Source organism: Alligator sinensis, unplaced genomic scaffold, assembly GCF_000455745.1.
Source record: "Alligator sinensis unplaced genomic scaffold, ASM45574v1 scaffold262_1, whole genome shotgun sequence".
Classification (NCBI taxonomy): Eukaryota; Metazoa; Chordata; order Crocodylia; family Alligatoridae; genus Alligator; species Alligator sinensis.
Window position 1 is genome coordinate 3,030,608 of NW_005841904.1, and position 15,451 is coordinate 3,046,058.

At 46.5% G+C, this 15,451-nt stretch overlaps 1 protein-coding gene across 6 annotated transcripts in view; it reads right to left on the reverse strand.

The window, feature by feature from the left end:
• GPR176 (G protein-coupled receptor 176) overlaps positions 1 to 14,913 on the reverse strand; it is a 134,545-nt gene extending 119,632 nt beyond the window's left edge. Inside the window, exons 1-2 of one of the 6 annotated variants that reach the window (XM_025197751.1) lie at positions 14,744 to 14,913; positions 13,675 to 13,928 (exon numbers count right to left, since the gene is read on the reverse strand). In XM_025197751.1, coding sequence (XP_025053536.1) covers positions 13,675 to 13,903 — 229 coding nt within the window. In that variant the 5' untranslated portion in view covers positions 13,904 to 13,928; positions 14,744 to 14,913. Of the gene's footprint in view, positions 1 to 13,674; positions 14,680 to 14,743 lie in introns of those variants that run through there. The other 5 variants (XM_025197750.1, XM_025197748.1, XM_025197747.1 and 2 more) reach the window with 5 other exon arrangements.
• Positions 14,914 to 15,451: the final 538 nt, after the last annotated feature.

Below are 15,451 nucleotides of genomic sequence, written 5' to 3' on the forward strand. Positions count from 1 at the left end.
TCTTTTTAAAAAGAAGAAACACCACCCACTTGCCTCACCAAATTCTCTCTTTTCTCTTCCAGCTCAAATCATGGGCACATAAACACATTATCAGCTGGTAAACAAGCACAGGGATTTTGATACAGGCTTGACTGCCTGCCTCTGCTCCACCCTCACAGTAAAGGAGGATGTGGCTAAAAGTAAAACAGTCCTTCAGCTTCTCTAACTGATTCAACTTGGATCGCTGTCCTCTGGTGTGTGTCCCTACCCCTCCCTTGTAAGGGAGGCATGCTAGCACTCTGCCCACACTCAGCTGCTCCTGCCAAGTGCCCAGCAGGGCCTGCCCCTGAGCTATCTCAGTGCTGCGCAAGCCCAGCCCCTCTGCCCCACTGTCTCCAGCCTCCACCCACCTGTCAGCTACAGGAGGAAGCATGGGAAAGCAAGGCATCCATTTCTCCTCACAAGCCCTAGGACCTAGGCACCCAAGTCCCCATGCCACGCCCCCACAGCACCAACACCTGGTTAAGAAACACCCCACAACATCCATGCAAACCCCAACACTGAAACCAGGAGAACCCCAATGTTTGGGCACAGCCTCTCAGCCCCTGACCCTGGCACACCCCATGGCCCCACACTTGGACACAGACCCCAACCCTGGCACCTGCACACTGATAGAGAATTTTTGGGCCAGTACAGATGGCTGATTTCTAAGGAGCCATATTGGTGAATACTGACCTGACTCTGATATGTAACCGGGCAGCTTGGAGAGCAGGTCCAGCTGTGGAGGGGAACATACTGAGGCCCCCACGGTGAGGGAGCAAGTGGGGCAGGGGCAGGCACTGCCCAGCCAGGGCAGAGCACAGGATGGAGCCGCAAGCAGCTCGTCTGGAGGGCATGAGCAGCTGCCAGGAGGGGAACATCTGGGCTGGGCCTACACAGAGGTGACCCTGACCTCCACAGCTCAGCCATTGCTGGTAGGTCATGTACTCCTGGGGTGCTGCAAAGGCTTATCTGGCTCAAAGCTACAGGGTCCCAGAGTACTAGGGCTGCTGAGTATCCAAGGTTAGGCAAGCAGATGGATGCCCCTGGAAATGTTAGGAGCAGACAGGGTGTGTCCAGTTGCCTCAGTGTTGCATGTAGAGGATAGTGGAAAATTTCCAAGCCAGGGCATGGAGTGCTGCCAGCATCATGGCAGCATCTACTAGAAGCCGCTGGAAAGTTTGAGGTCATGAGAGTGGCCTAACCAATGGAGTCCTGATCACTCTGGAGCAGGGGCTGCACCCAGCTGGAGTGAGAGGGGGAGCCATGTACCAGGACCCACACCTATGTACACACACTATTCTTTCCATCCATCCATCCACTTCCTCACAGCTGGACCCTCACCCACCTGTGAATACCATAACCCCATGGGTACCACCACAGACCATGGAAGACCTGTCCTGTCCTCCTCCAGTACCCAACTCTGAACTCACAAATAGAGCCATGGGGAGATGCGGGATCTCACTGCCGTCTAGGGCGAGCAGGAAACCCAAGATCAGCTCCATAAAAGGCACCACAGCAGAGACATGGGCAATGTGCTTAAACTGTGACTAAACACACAACCCCTGGGACACCATTTTCAACATAGCTACTATAAGTACTCCACTCCCACTCCTCCAACACCTCCACACTACCTGTCTTCCACACACAGTGCCCCCCAGCCCCTTGACTACCAATGCAGTGGTTGCTACTGCAGCACCACCCACAGCACCCATGCCCAGCCCTCCACCCAGCTCTGGTGAAGACTCTGGCACTGAGTGAGGATACACTCCTACCTTGCATGGTACAGCTTTACCTGCTTCATGTGGCCATGGCAGGAACCAAGGCACACATGGGAGAAGGGGGAGGGAAGAGCAGAGCAGACTGGCCATGCCCACAGCCAGCAGGGTAGGGAATTAGCAGTATGATGATGGCCTTCCAGCCCAAAGCCCTCTATGCAAGCCTGTCATCAATGCCAGAAGACATTCACAGGACCCAAACTACTCGCCTCCCCCCTGACATACTAGTGTCCACTACAGGCCACTCCCATAGTCAAAGCCCTCTCCCAGGCTAAGAACCCCAAAAGGGGAGGTCTGGTACACAGACAGAAGGGTATGGGGGGCCAGCAAGTGATCCCACCCTGACCACTCAAATGGGAGCCAAGGCCACTAATTGCTTGAGAGATTTCAGTCTTTCAGCATCAGACAAAAAAGACTCAACCCCACCCCTCCCTGGGAGGTCAGGAAGCCACCAAGCCCCTTCAGACTTGGGCAGTTAGCAGACCATTTCCCATTCTGTGGCAACATAAGTCTGCCTCATCTGCACCGCCCTGCCCCCTTTATTTCTCAGGACCCTACTCAGCTACTGGGAGAAACAGAGCCTCCTCCCAGCTGCCTAGAGAATTGGTTTTGAAACAGCCCCTTCTTTCCCCTTCACACTTTTAACTTCTTTCATTCCTTGGAAATCTCAGAACAGCAGAGATTCTCTATGCCTGAAGAAGGATACTTGTGCTTGAAAGCTTGTAAAGAACTTTTTTCCAACTACTCCGTTGGTCTAATAAAAGATATCACATCTACCCAAAGAAGCTTGCCTGCCTATGTCCCTAGACCAGCACAGATACAACCAAAAACCCTCCCTTCCCCTTGCACTCATGGAAAGGCACTAAAAGAGTTTGAGCTCTGCACACAAAGCATAAAAAACAAGCAGATATGTGCCAGCACTCTGCACCCCATCCTGGTTAGCAGCACCATGGGTCTGGGTGGCAGAGGACACCAAGGTCAGGAACAGGAGATAACACACAGCTGTCTATGTGAACCACTGGAGTTCCAGTACAGCAGGAAGGAGAAAAAAAAATCCCCCTTGCTATAGAACCCTTCTCCATCTCTCCCCCACAGTCCAAGAAAGGGAAAGGTATGATAGCAGGGGTCCTGCTTGGGAACCATTATCTCAACCAATCCAGTTCCACTGCCAAGATGATTCCAGGGTCATGCATCTGGAGAGGCTTACAAGTAGGACTCCAGCACTTGTGGAGTGCTGCCCATTCCCCTTCTCCACCCCCAATTCTGATCCAGTCACGGGAACCAGGCACCTCTGAATCTCATGGCACAGGCAGTCACTGTACCAACCCCTCAGGCAACCCCCATCCCCTCCTCCCACAGTCACATCCCCAACCAGGTCCTGGACAGTGCCCAATCCCTCCTGCAAAGCACATAAGGGATATCTGTAGGAGGCACTGAAGAACCAAGGAGGAGATGCTGCAGGTCATTGCCTCTAAGCATCTGGCATGCACATCTGATTCCTGGCACCAGAAGCAACACAAGGAGAGACTCCAGATGTGGAAAGGGGGATACACTCAGGTTAGGGAGGTGCAGGAATAGGGGCTTGAGATGGCTACCTGCTGTTTGGAAGAAATAAACCGCACCTTGGTGGAAGTGGCAGAGTCCCAGTGCCAGGAAAGGGAATTTATGGCCAGGGTCCTGGACCACTTGGTGGCCACCTATGACACCCCCGAGTGGCACCAGCACTGTCTCCTGCAGCGAGCCCATAGCCCCCTGGGCTTAAGGGTGGTGGGAAGTTGTCACTTGGCCCCCAACAGCATACCATGCTTCACTCCAGGGAGTCTTCCCAGGGGTGATGACAGGAAAGGGAGTCCTGCAGGAGGACCCCCTGGATACTAGGTGGTTCCGGTGTGGGGGGTAGGGATGATCCCCACCATGCCCTGACTGGGAGCTAGAAGTGGGAGGTGAACCTAAGACAGGAGGAATGGGGCAGGTGAGCCAGTGACCCATCGTGCAAGCATAGCCCCTGATGTGGTGATTCCTTCCTTCCCACAGCCACTTCCCCTGCTGCCCCATCAGGTGGACAGTGGATTCAGGATCACACATCTGTCCAGCTCCTACATGAAAAAGTCCCTCATCTTCACTCCCAAGTCTGGGAATTAGTGTGCCAGGTCTAAAGCCCCCTGCCCCATGCCTCTCCTCCAAGTTTCTCTATTGAGGTCTGCTCCTGTGGCATTCCCCCCGACCCCAACCTCCTCCCCATCCTTGCTCCCTTTTCCCCACATCGCAGTGTGCACCCTGCAGAGGAATGGGAGTGGGGAGACATGGAAAAAGAGGGCAGACAGCCATGGTTGTGGGCAGTTGCCTGGGATGAAGGGTCAGAGGAGCTTGGGGCAGAAGATCCATCACTTGGTGCCAGGGCACAGGCACTCAGTTACTCCAAGCCCTCTTGCCCTACTCATGCAGGAAGTGTTCCTGGTCCCCATGGGCCAGAAGATAGTTTGCCAAGGCTTCATGGACCCAGACTCCCTGCCAATATGCAGGGTCATACCTCTCTCCCCATATGGGGGTCCCACCCTCTCTCCCCAGCCTCACTGTGCTGCACATGCTCAATGCTCAAAGAGTCATGTACCATGACTGGTCTGTGCATGGTGCTGCCTCTGCACAGGCTTCATGGAAGACCTCCCCCTGGTCTTGACAATCAGGGGAGGATGCATACAGCAATGTTCAGGTGCAGCAGGTTCTCCTTCTCCACCTTGAGGCGCATGCTGAGAGTTCTCCAGCCTGCCTTGAGGCAGTCAAAAGGTATACTCAATCATGCAGCACCTGCTCAGGCAGTAACCAAGGTGCCCTTTTCAATGGTCTAACTGTCCCACATAGGGCTTCATGAGCCAGGGCAGAAAGGGTAAGCTGGGTCCCCAATAATGAGGGGAGGGTTGACAGTGTTAGTGACAAGACTGGGGACTCCTGAAGTGTAGCACCTACTCTTCATCATCTGGGGGAAGGGGATTTGGGGAAGACAGGCATTGTGGATGTTGCCCACCCAGCCAGAGAAAATGTGGGTGGAGCAGCCCTAGTGCTTGACAACACCCTAAAGGACGACAGAGACATAGCTCTTGCAATTGATGAATACCCAAGTGCCTCAGGTTGGGAAGCAGATGGGAATGTGGGTGCCATCCATGGCCACCACACAGTTGGGGACACCCATGTGGCAGAAGCCAGCGACCACCTGCTGCAGGTTCATTAAGTGGATGAAGCGTATGATCATCCAGAACATCCTGGTCAACCACACCTCCCGGACAGCATCTCTGGCCCTGGACTTGCCCATGCTGAACAGGTTGGTGACACAGCAGCAACTGCTTGGGGGGTTGTCAGTTTCATGATAGTGATGGCCACCTGCTTCCTTGGAGTGAGGGGTGACCACATGCTGATGTCCTGGCACATGATATTCAGGACTACCTGAGCAACAATGTCCATGAAGGTGGCCCAGTGCATGTGGAACGTCTTGACCCACCGTTTGTCATTCCAAGGGCCCCAGTGTCCAGGCCCAGGCCCAGAATTAGTGCTCAATAGTCTGGAGGTAGTGCCAGAGCACCCCAGCATCCATGGCATCCTGAGTGGCCTCATCCTCATCAGCCACATGGAAGTTAGTGGCCCAGTCCAGGACACTTGGCAGGCAAAATGTGCAGTAGCTGGCCCTGCACAGGATGACTAACAACTGGCTCAGGGGCAGAAAGTCACATCACATAGCAACCAGCTGTCAGATTGTGTCTGGATGGCCATAGGTGCCGTCCTACAGCCTCTGGTAATAGTTGCACAGGGTGACAAGCAGGACATGCCACAGTTCCTAGGTCTGTGTTCTTGGGCATGGGTGGTGGGGTGCCATAGTCGAGTGCAGGCGAGCTGGGACACAGAGGCATGTGCAATTAACAAAGGGGGGCACTCACTCTTGGGCTCCTCTGGAAGCCTCAGGTTGGAGGTGCAGGGGAGGGTTCATGGTGAGGTGGCAGGCACTGCGGATGCCCCCAACATGCTGAACACTCCATTTATGATAGGTTTCAAGTGTTTCTCTCCTTTATTTCCACCCTGGACCCTGTTCAGTGCAGCTTTTTGCCCCTTGTACCCAACTGTCATTCAACCAAATTCCCTAGTAACCTTTTCTTAAGTGACAAGCTCAAAACTAGTACTCCAGCCTCATCACCATTGTCTTGCCAGCACAGGTTTGGCTGGTACAGTAATTAAACTTTATGGCTGCTTACAGACCTTAAACAACACACACACACACACACACACACACACACACACAAATGAACAACTGCACTTTACCACAAGTAGCAGCATGTTAGTTGGACTCAACTCTGCAGTGTCTGGATAGATCGGGCACTTCAGCAGGGCTTTTTGGTGCTTTTAGCTAAAGTTGATTCAATCAGCCATTAGATAAGAGTGCCAAAAAAGCCCCACTAAAGCGCCTGACCTACACAGATGTTGGGCGAGCTGGATCCAACTAACGCACTGCCTCTTCTGAGCATGCACTGGGCTCAGCACAGGAGTGCACCGAGTTTAAAGTACCACTTTCGGGTTGTGTGTTTTTTTGTTTGTTTTTTTAATGCATGTAAATAAACTATATGTGCGATTGCTACCACTAACTACACTACACCAAGGCATTTTTAGTACAACATTATTCTATCCAATCCAAAACACAGGGTTATCCAATTCTTTATTGGTTAGCTTAAAATCTCAGGGCAGTGAGACAGCAATTCGAAATCAAATCGAATCACTGTCCCCCCGATTCAGCCGAATCCAGAGCAAATACTAGCTGCTTCCCACAGGCCTAAGTATTCAACTCACACTATGAGTATAAGCCCTACATATGTATAGCAAAGATGCTGAAAAGTTAGCACAAAAACAAACATCTAACGCCCACCACTATCTGTGCCTTCATCCCATGTCCCTGCAACAATGACTAACAAGATCACCACAGCTCATAAATGAACTACAGCGGATGAAATGCAGAGGAAGTTAGAATGCTAGGAGGTACAAAACTATATTCTGAATCCATCTGTCAGACACCTCTTATGTGGCTACATCACTGCAATAAAGGAGCAAAAACATGCCACCTCCTCCTCCTCCTCCCACAATCAATGCAGCAGAGTTGGGGACCAGCAGAGATCCTTTACCTAATTAACTAAGAGCCAGACTGCATAGCCTAGAAACCAAAACCAAGGACAGACAGAATACTTTTGCTAAGATCAACCAGACAGATATGGAACTAACTAGGAAAGAAGTTGCAGATATAAAAAGGGGTGGGGAAGGGAAATATACAAAACTTCTTTCTTAAGACAGACTGACAGACCATGCTACCTCCCAACAAAATATCCCTGATCAAGTTTGGCCCTAACACACACAGTATTAAGCCCAAAAAGCACAGACCAATATTATCAGCACAATGTCCTGGCCAGTAAATCAGTGAAGAACAGCCAGTGCCCCTCCAAAGAAGTATACATACCAGACTTCTGGAAAGCCACCATTGTTCATCCACTTCTGAAGTAGCCAGCACTCAACCCGAGACCTTCAACTACTATCCCATTTCAAGTCTCTTATTCAGACAATTGCAGGGCAAAAGAAAGTCATTATTCAGCTCCAGCAGTAGATGTCACATGATATCACACTAGATGCCTCAGTCAGTGACAGAGTATAAAAAGTCACTAGAACTCTCTCTGTATTTAAGCTCACATACAAAGGAAGGATCTCCAGGCTTATATTGCTGGATTCCTTGGCAGTTTTGACACAGTGAACCACAATGTACAGTTAAAATGCCTACAAGATTGATAGAGAGTAGATGAGCCAGCAGACAGTTGTTCAAATTGTTCTTTTCCAGAAAAACTCAGAAGTAATGAATAATGCTCTTTATCCCCAAAAGCTTCACTTCCACAAGGATTAATCCCTTCCGTTCATTATCTACTTAAGACCATTGGGAGAGACAAAGTCCTAAGCAGTCTTGACGTTCTGCTATACATCTCAAACCTCAACTGCTGCAACACTGCCCACTACTAAAGCCTATAAATATCTACAAAAAAGAAAGATTTAGCTCTTGTATGACAAGTAGCTGGCCTAAAATGAACTTAGGCAAAACCAAAGAGATGCTGGCGAGAAGGTAGAGACATTTTGAAGACCTAGCTAAGATGTTGCCTCCACCTTCCACTAAAAATGTACAATTAATTCTCTTTGCAGATCAGTGAAAAGGTTTGCCTCATCAATAAAAGCTTTGAAGTCTGGGTAGCATATGCATCTAAAAATGCCTCCTTTTAGTTCCAACTGTCCAAAGGAAGAAAAGAAAGGACCTAGTCACAGTAAGCCATACATTTGTCACCTCCAATTTATAATGCCATAATTCACTGCATCAGAAGCTGAACGCAAAAGCAAGGTGCAGTTGGTGTATAAGGCACCTATTCAGTTGGCCATGGCTTAGGCCACCATGTGTACATCAAGCCCATGCTAAAATGCCTCTCTCACAGCAAAAAACTTATTTGCCATGTTAAAACAATAGTTAGGGTAAAAATTGCACAGGTAGAACCTAACTACAGTACATTATAAAAGGAGAAGTTTTACTCCCGGGTTATGCTTGTGGGCTACCTGTACATGGGGGTTTAGTTCCCCTAAATTAAAACAGTAGGCTTTTGTGACAATTAGAAGCTCACTGTTTCAATTTAGGGGCTTCTGTCACTGTTACAGCAAGAGGCTTGATCCTTCCTCCTCATCCCGCTTTCTTCCTGGCAGAGCCTGCCCATGGCCAGAAGCAAGCTGCCAGCAGGCCAAGCAGCCTCTGAGCTGCAGGGGCCCCAAATTTTCCCTCTTCTGTGGCAGCACCCCCCCAGGGCCTCCCAGGTGGGCTGCTAGTGGACCAGATGCTGGCTTTGAGCTGGGGCAGCACCTAGCCTGCTAACAGCCCGCATAGGCAGCCGCAGTGAGGCACCACCACTGCAGAGGGGGGGACCGGGTGGCCCCCCCCCCCCCAGCCGTGGGTAGTCTCTACCAGAAAAAAAAAAAGTATCAGGCCCCTTGACATTTTTTTCCCCCCTCCTCCCCACTGAGAGCCCCATGCACTATCACCACCACCTTCCCACTGCCTGGGACCATCCAGGAATGGGATGGCTTGCCCCTGGGGCAGTGCAGGAAGGCAACAGGAAGACAGCTGGGTGTGCTAGTGGCTGGAGAAGACAGTGGGGATGGTGCACAGGGCACTGGAAGCCCACCAAGCCTGAGCTTCTCCGATCCTGCCTGGGCTTCCAGCGCCCTGTGCACCATCCCCACCACTTTGTCTGGACACGAGGACACCCAGCCACCCTCCTGCCACCTCCTTGCGCTGCCCCAGGGGCAAGCTCTGGGTGTGCTGGTGGCTGGAGAAGGCAGCGAGGATGGTGCATGGGGCACTGGAAGCCTCGGGGATGGATGTATCACTGCAAATTTGTTAGGTAGCAAATTAAAATACATTGGGATATATGTTTTAGTTTGCTACGTAACAAAGCAACTTACATCGCAATACGCCACTGCATGTGTACAGTGTGACAAAATTCAACTGCTATAAAAGGGTGATTTTGTCATGTATGCAAAGCATCCATCCAGTCCAAGCCTGAGATACTTTATTCATACTGTCAAATTCTGAACAACAAAAAAAAGTGTTTATAGAATTTAAGTCCCCCATCATTCCAGGCCTCTTTCCTGGAATCTCCCATTTGCACTTGCCAGTTAGATCCTGTGTCACAATGTAAAAGGTTGCTATCCACACACAGATTTTAACAAGTTAGGATACAATCCCCTTTAAAAGTAAACCAGCAAAAACACAATCCAATAACTGAGCTTAAAGAATAAACCATTTGAGAGTGCTGCGAGTGCATTTGTTAGTAGTAAAGAAAAACAAATCACTAGAGCTTTGTTTACTTTGACCTCTATATAAATATCAGGAAAAAAAAAAAAAAAAAAAATCATACTAAACATCTTCACCAGATACAAGAAAAACTAATAGAAGGACACCACCTACTGTTACAAGTCTCCTGACAAGTTGTGGATGAGATTAAAAAAACAAAACACACAGAAGTTTAAGACAGACTGATTGCTGTTACATTTTTAAGGGCTTGAACCATGTTAGGATATTTAAGATTAAACCTTGTGAAACTATAGTTAGAATATAAACTGAGGGCCCAGTCCTGCAAATCAACTCTCATGATGAGTTAAGGAGGCCTGATCCAGACTATATTTACACACATGCACTATTTTTTAGTATCAGGCCCAAATCATGTGACAAACAATCAGAAGTAGAATCCATTCCACCTTGAGATAGCAACAAACAAGGTATTATTTGCAACATGTGTCCAAGCATTCTACTGGAGAGGAATGACTGGCCAGTAGTTAGGGGCACCTATACACATGCACCAAGGCTGTTCTGATGCACTGCAATTGAGTCTGCACCAGTGCGCTGTAACCTGGTAATTACCATGAGTAATTACCACGCTACAGCAGACTCCAGCATCACGTGCATCAGTATCCCTGTGCTGAAAAGTGGAGGCAGGGGCGCTTTAACTAGAGCTCATTCAACAAGCTTTAAAGTGCCCCAGTTGCTATTTTTCAGCGCTGGGATGCTGATACATGCAACACTCCAGGCACTTTAATTAAAGCGGCTCTCAAAGCCTCTCTAAAACACCCCCCCAACACACATACACACTCCCAGACCACATGTATAAATGTCCTAGGATACCAAGCTCGAATTTCAGAGAATAGGATTTAGTTCTCTGCTCTCCTATTGACCTCCCACGTAACCATGAGCAAGACATTTAAGGCTAAACAAAAGATTCTGGGGTGTCACAACACCTAAGTTTTACACATGACATATGCACCTAGACTCCCTATCCAATGCATGGTGAAGAGTTTGGTGCTTCAGAATGGTATAAAGTAGGTGCAAGGCCAAACATGAAGCCACTTAAGGTAGCTACCAGGAAATGTTCTTAAGGATTTCGGTGCCTACCCGTGGGCTACAGAGGCAGTCTGCAACCTTCTCCTGGGTTTAGGTACCTAAAGCAGTTCTCTCAGAAGGGGAGGAGAGATCATTCATTTCCTTTTTAAAAAGCTGCAGATGGTGGGGAGGGGTCTTTTAGATCAAAGCTTAGGTTGCCTATACACAAGCAGTGAGGCTGCTCCAGCACGCTGCAATTACAGTGTGTTGTAACAGGTTCAATTAAATCGAGTCTGCTGGAGCGTGGAAATTACCGTGCTCCGGCATCTTATGTATCAGCATCCCCATGCTTAAGAGTGTAGTGGGGGTGCTTTAACTAAAACTTGAATGAGCTTTAAGTTAAAGCGACCCTTCCATCATTTTTAACCATGGGAACGCTGATACATGAGATGCTCTAGGCGCTTTAATTAGAGTCTCTTGGAATCACTCTAATTAAAGCACCCTGCCCCCCACATACACTCCTAGAACATGTATAAATGCCCTTAGGGATTAGGAGCACTTCCCCAGTATGTGAGATACAGGCTCTATAGTTCTCTCTTGCTTCTCCCTCATGTGTAATAGACCTATGCAGACCACAGAAGCATGCAGGCCCCCATTTCGTTCTATAGCTGAACCTATGCCTGTTGACAGAGCCCGGATGGAGTTTGTTGGGGCCAGGCTTCATAAGCCAAATTGCAGTGTTGTCAAATTACACTATTATGGTGATTTTTGTTCTATTTAGTATATTTGTTCAAGTCCCAACTCCTGGATTACATTGAAATTTTTTTTTTTTTTAAATTGAGATTCTTACTCTTGATAAGGTAGTGGGAAAACACTAGTCAAAAAGATGCTCTGACCCTGAAGTCCAAGAAGCAAATTAAAAACTCAATATTTTCTTTACATCTCATTACGTTTAGGTTGCTCTCATAATTTGAGGTTCTGGGTTGTGACTGAATTAACAATACTCTTATTATCTATATTACAACAGCATTTAGAGGCCACAGCTAAGTTTGCAGCTCCTTTGCAGTGGGCACTGTACAAACACATGCATTAAAGGGCTCGCTCTTGCTTTTGTCTATTTAAATCATAGTTATTCATAAGAGATGAGAGATACTGTTCCCATTAAAATCTTGTAACAGGGAAAGGATCCACAGGACCCACTAACATACGATTTCATTGTGGGCAGGATTAAGCAGTTTGCAGGAATTGGCAAGAACATACTTTGGTTGCAGATGTATATTACATTTATCCCAGAGTAATTTCATTCTGCAGAACAACTCAAATCCCTGTACTGAAAAAAGACACAGGCCAGCTTTCCTGAGGTAGCAGTTTGCAGCAGGCACTATTTCAGGTCCTTGCCATTAGATGTCAGGAAAACCAGAGTCACCTTTGTTACTTCAGTGAAAAGAGTTACCCAGAGATGAACTTGATGAGAGTTCTGGACTTGCAACACATCCACAACTATAACTTTATTCAGTAATGCCATCTGTCATGTGCCCACTCCACTATTACTACAAAGTCAGTTTACTCTAGGGTGAGTGTTATATTTTTGCACTTGTTTCCTCATTTAAGAAAACAAACAAATAAAGCGTGTTCCTGGTGGGGGTATGAGCAGAATCTAAGTTGTTGCAAGTGAGAGAGGACAGAAGTGCCAGAAAAAAGTGGGAACAGACATGAATAGGAAAGTTTCTGTGGGGCATGATGAGAACAAGATTGAATATAGTCCTACACTGGGCTATAATCTCCATGCCACAGATGGGAAACTAAACCCCAAAGAGATTCAGTATGTAGACATACTAGACAACATTCATAGAAGTCTGCAGCAATGACAAGACCAGAACTCAGTCCAATAACTTAACAAGACCAGTTTACTTTCTTAAAATAAAATTCACAAGAGAATTCTTTAAAACACAATAAATGTGAATGGTCAAGAGAGGAATTCATGTTTAGTTACCAACATCCAAGAAACATACTATACCACTATTGAAAACATTTGGTCAATTATGACACCAAACTGTGGCCTAATCTCAAAAGGTAGGAACCAGCTGCAAACTCTCACTGAAACTCCAAGCTTGAAGAGTTGCAGGTGTTCAGAGACTCAAGATCAGACTCTATGTAAAACCTTCATGTTATTCAAGTTACTCAGTTTAAAAACTAAGCATTAGTGACACTTTAATATCCAATTTATTGATCTGCCAAACTGCATAAATTAAATCCACCTGTAGATGACAGCAACAAACAAACAACCCCTGCTTCCTTACTTGTCAAGCATGTCATGTAAATGCATTGCTCACATAATTGTTTTCTAAAGACCTGCAAACAAGCCAATATATACAGATGTATCAATTATGTAGTCGCAGTTACTATAATGCAACTGTATACGATTCTTTATGTACAGTTAACTGTTAGACAGCAAATAAATTCAGCATCATTGGGATAGCAGTACGTACAGCACAGAGAACACTTATCAGTGATTCAGTTGGAATCTGCAGGAGATCAATATAAGATTAATTTGGTTTCAAAATAAACACTGCTTTGAATAAAATATACTCTCTAAATTAGCTAATAAAATAAGTCATCCCACTGTTTTTGTGAATAAAGATGCTGTTCTTATATCTATTTAAAATACCTAAAGCAAGTTTTACTAAATAATAAATACTGTGACAAATTTCAACTGGGAGAAACCAACTAGTTTTTGATGGCAGTAATCGATATTACCCATTAGAAATTCACAGAAAACCAGAAAGAACACTTGATTAATTCTACCTAAGGAAATATTCAGAACCCAAAATGAATATCAAGAAGGGACAGTATGTTAATAACTTGCAGGCACATTAATTATTACTTTACTAATGGAGGTCAGAAACCCATGGACAAACTCAGAAGAGAAAAATTGCAACAGAGCTTACTTACCCAGCAGCGAGCCTATAAAGATGACAATTTGCACAGTGGTAGTGAAATGTCTATAGGTTTGCTCCTCACTGTACACCCTGTTTTCCAAGGCACCAATCCCACTGGAGTTTCTGTTGTTCTGTCCAATTTCTGCAGTTGACACATTCCTAATTTCTAAAGCTCTGGTGACAGCTTGATAGAAGGCATGCTCACTTTCATTTCTTGAAATCCAACTTCTATTGTACCCCATGGTGAGCTTTCTTTCTTCCTCCTTCCTATCTAAGAGTCACATGTTATTGAACCGATACCTTTTGGTGAATGTAGCATACAGGCAAAAAACCCCCAAAACACTGCTTTGGTGACTAAATCTTGGTTCGTTGTACCCAACATCGTCAAATGTGTGTCCCGAAAAGTGGGTTTGGCTTTTTGCGTCTGCCTTATAAACCTTTATACTCAGAAACAGAAGAAATGAAAAGAACTGGCTATGCCTTACTATTAGCTGTCCCATATGTCTTGTTTCTCCATGCCAGCATTTCCTCAGCATGTTTTACTGCAACAAGCATGAATGAGAAAAAATACAGTCCACAACATATGCATCAGTCCCCCAACAGCCCAGAAGGTTACCAGAGCAAAAACAACTTACTGTAAATGAAACCAGGATTAGAAAACTTGCAGAACAATGGAACCTGTTTTTCAGCCCTAGCCTCAGTCTCTGCTTAGCTGTTTCACAACCTTGAGAAGAAGAACATCTCTTTTTCAGGACCAAGTCTCCTATAGCTGTCTCCCTACTTACTCTGTCCACTTTTTCTTACAGTGAAGAATTAGCTTATCTTGCATATGTTCTTGCTGTGTGACACTTGATGATTAAAAAAAACAAAAACAAAAAAACCCTTCAAATTCCATTCAGGGGAAAATAAATTAGTGTTCAATGGCTTCCACGGAGCACAAGCTTGCTTTTAGGAAATAATAATTTGTCCTGGAATCCAAAAAAAACCAAAAGATACCACACCATTCTTCACAGAACCAAAAAATACAAACCCAAATAACAAAGCCCTCCACATTAATCCTATGTAAGCTTCTGTTAGCATACCTCCAGATCAAGCACAATTCCCTTTAAGAACTGGAACAATGTATATTCAAGCATCTGAATGATAGACTCTATCTGTATTCTTGTCACTCCACAGATTGCAGACTACCTTCAAATCCTCAGAGCTCGCAGCAAGGCTGCTACACTGGCTCCTAGGCAGCTTGCAGCACTGACTGCTGAACTGCCAGCTGCTCTGTTCATAGAAATGCTAAAGAGAAATGAGATCACATGACCCTCAGCTGAAGGCTCTGGTTTTTGATGGCAGCCATCTTGCTCAAGGAGTTGTCAGTTCAAGGTACCTGAGAAAGAGAGAGGAAAGCATGAGCCCAAGTTTGTTTTCAGGGAGACAAGTTCCTATTGTGATAACTAAATAGAACGATTCTCAATACCAGGAGGGAGGAAGAGAATATTCTCTTCTCAGTTTCTGCTCCTAATGCTCATTCGGATCAACATTCATTTTCTGACTTTGTATTTTAAAGATCAGTCCTACAACTTTTGGAATACAACTTTCCTAACTGTCTCTTCCCCTCCATGAACATATCACGTGTTAATGCAGTAACTCATCTGGGGATGCCGCTCCTATTTGAACATACACACTGCGTTATTTGATTGCACAAAAGGTTTTGAATGTGCATTGTAAGCTGCTGGCTTAAATAACTTTTCAAATATGGCTCTTATACTGGGGGTAATTGTAGCTACATCACTCATTAA